Raw genomic sequence first — 3,372 nt, forward strand, 5'->3', positions numbered from 1 at the left:
AGCCTCCTGTCAGTTCAGTTCAAATTTACCCCAAAGGAGTTTTGACACTAACTTGGGGTTGTGGGGAGAGAAAACAAAAAACAAAAAACACCTTTTCGATTGATTTACCTTAGCCCTAGTTCTGTCCTCTAGCTACAGAGTATGCCTAATACTCGCTTCAAATATCTGAAGGAAACAACCACGTCTCTATCCCCTAACCCTCCTTTTCTTCAGATGCCCCACCTGTAGTCCAACTGGAATGAAGATGGAATTATGACAGTCCCTGCCTCGGGCTGACAGAATTAGTATCATGAGACTTTCCCAATGGATATCTTGGCCAGAACGTGATACACATGCGACAAGGCAGTGTTATTTTCCTTCCTCTTCCCTGCTTCCAAGAACACGTGGAACACCAACTCTTTCCTTTCCTCTGGGAATTACAATGTTAATAGTGAGTCTCTCAAAAACCTATGTCAGTCTTTAACAATCTCTTCCTAACAAAAAACACCCAAACTCCCAAAGACCTCCTCTGTCTCTGATTTCAGGTCCTTTCTGAACATCTATTTTTAATTCATTTATGGCACATACAGTTACAGTAGAGTGAAATGCATATAGCAATTTAAAGTACTAATTTCCTGCACACATCTTTTTAATTCAGAATTCTTGGAAATGAGTACATGAGCTCTTGTTCGCTGATCCTGACCTTTACCAACTAAGAGTGACTGAAATTTCCTCATAAAACTTACAACTCTAAAGGCAAGAAAGAATACATCAGGCTTCCACTTTTGAAAGCAGCTTCAACAAGATCACGTAAAGCAAAATGCAAAGCAAATAATTTAAAGATAAATCAGATTAAACAATGGTGATCGGTGCTATTCTGAAAGAAGCTTGATGTGACAGGAACATCCTTCAGACCTCAGAAGATCAATGGGAAAAAAAAAAAAAAGACAAACAAGAACTACATAGAAAGCAGAAGTTATGGCTGAACAGAAATTTACCTTTATTTAGATTCTGATTCTTCAAAGAGCATCAGTTGTTAAATTTGGTTTAAGCCATGCTTAAATAAAATGCATACAAAATATGATTATTTATAGCTCTTTTGACTGGAAAGCAGAAAATTCTGTGTTCTGTTTCACCATATTTGCTAATTTTATTCTGATGCAAAACCTTCTAAATGCAAATCATTTTGAAAGTGAATAAAATAATTTCCAAGTGATCTACCCTGCCCTTTTTATATATGAGTTCTGTGATGCTGCCTTCTTTTCAGTACATGTTCCTTTGTTGCCATGTGGCTTTCATGGAGATTGCAAGCTATAACCCATGGCAGTCAGTTTCAGAGTCCTCACTCCAGTGGGCATCTCGTTTCTCTGCCACAAGTTTGATGAATTGAAAGTGACTAGCATAAAGCTTGAGTTTATCACTGATGTCCACCCATTTCACTTTTCCAGCATCATCTCCAGCTTCTAAGGTAAGGTTATCCATTATCTCACCTGGTTACCAAAGAAAAAACATCATCAAGAAAAAGTAATTTATTCATTTCTTTTTCAGCATAATTCTGTATCTTCAAGTATTGTTACTATAATAATCTTAAATCATCATTATATTAAGTGGCCAAGTGAATTAAAAACTAGAATATTCCAAATTTCCCAAATGCCCCAATTTTAACTAAGTTCCTAAATTTTAAGTGACGGTACCAGTAAGAAAGCTTTTCTCTTTAAAAAGTAAAAATATTACCCTTCAAAAAAAAAAAGAGAGTTCACATTAAATAAACATGAAAACTCACATCAAAATTCCAGAAGGATTACAGATTTAAATGTTAAAAAAAATGAAAGAAAACAATTATTGATGACTCACTTTAGAGTCTTAAGGTAAGTGTACTTTTCCAAGTATGACACCAAACCAGAAACCATTAAATAAAATATTCAGTGGGGGGATGAGGTGGTGGTGGGATGAACTGGGAGATTGGGATTGACATGAATACACTAATATGTGTAAAACAGAGAATAAGAACCTGCTGTATAAAAAATAAATAAAATAAAATTCAAAAAATATTTAGAGTTATATTTATAAATACATATATATTTATTAAAATATTTATAATTATCAAAAATTAAAAATAAATGCTTTCAATCACTGTTGGCAATCTAAATGGCATATTTCTGTAGGACAATTTGGCAATGTTTATCAAGAGATTTTAAAAAGCAAATGCTCTTTGATGAGCATTCATTCAAAAAATATCAGAGTGCCTCTTATGCACCAGACTCTGTACTGGGGATACAATAAACAGCCCAGCAATTCCACTTCAAAGGATTTATCCTAAGGAAATAAAAAGACAAGGCTACTGAAGTATTCAAGGCAACATTATTTATAACCAAAAAAGAAAAAGGAACATAACCAAACTTTCCATCTAGAGGGCACAGATTATCAAATAAATGATAAGACAGCTACACAATGCACTCCCATTAAAAGGGAAGCCATTCTATAAATACTGATATGGAAATATGTCCATAATATATTTTTAAGTGAAAATTCAAGTAACAAAACAGAATGTACAGTGTGAGCTCATTTTTATTTCAAAAACAGCTATATAAAATCTGGAAAAAGATAAATCAAAATGCTAACAGTGGTATCTCTGGGAAATGAAATAACTGGTGCTTTAAAATTTTTTCCGCTTTATGTCACCTATTTTCTAAATAACTCATTATAAACACTATATCCTTTATCTTTACAATGATTACTTTTAAAATAATAAAATAATAAAGCTGCTTCTTAAAAGAATCAATTGAGTATTTCAGCATAACAGGTTTCTAAATCCCAGTGCTAAAATGACAGCTCTTTGTGTATCTCACAGCAACTACAACATCCAATTTTCAATGGAGAACCAGAATTAAGAAGTAAACCTGAATCTAAAAGTTAAATTAAAATATCTGATTATCTAAATAACAGTGTCCTCTAACATGCTCTTTATCAGATCTAATAATGTCTGAAAAGCATCCTCCCCTTCTGGTCACCTAATAAATTACACAAAACAGAATTCTAAAAAGTTTAAAGTTTATAGTCTGACATGTGAAGAGCTTGGAAGTCATCACTCCTATCTTCACACAAAAAAAATCTGAACAAACTGAAAATCAACAACTCTTTTTGGATCCATCAGAGAATTGAGGTCACAGGGCACAATGCCACCCTGAAAACTGGAGAGACAGGCAAATACAGAGAATCACAACTTACCAGGAACAGAATCCCACCTCTGGAGCTAACAAGTGGTAGAAACATTTAAAAGGTAACTGACTAATTTTTGGAAACTGATCTGTGAACTAGCTTGAGAGAGAAAATCTCCTGGAGGCACAGTCTTGGGGTGGGAGGGTCATATTTTCAGGAGTTTTACCTCCAGGA

The 3,372-nt window shown here is 34.0% G+C and overlaps 1 protein-coding gene across 1 annotated transcript in view; it reads right to left on the bottom strand.

The window, feature by feature from the left end:
• Positions 1 to 955: 955 nt before the first annotated feature.
• The window catches only part of NUDT9 (nudix hydrolase 9), a 29,089-nt gene continuing 26,672 nt past the window's right edge, over positions 956 to 3,372 (bottom strand). The window contains exon 8 of the mRNA XM_007450691.1: positions 956 to 1,469. Coding sequence (XP_007450753.1) covers positions 1,291 to 1,469 — 179 coding nt within the window. The 3' untranslated portion in view covers positions 956 to 1,290. The remainder of the gene's footprint in view (positions 1,470 to 3,372) is intronic.

Source organism: Lipotes vexillifer, unplaced genomic scaffold (genome assembly GCF_000442215.2).
Source record: "Lipotes vexillifer unplaced genomic scaffold, Lipotes_vexillifer_v1.1 scaffold34, whole genome shotgun sequence".
Lineage (NCBI taxonomy): Eukaryota > Metazoa > Chordata > Mammalia > Artiodactyla > Lipotidae > Lipotes > Lipotes vexillifer.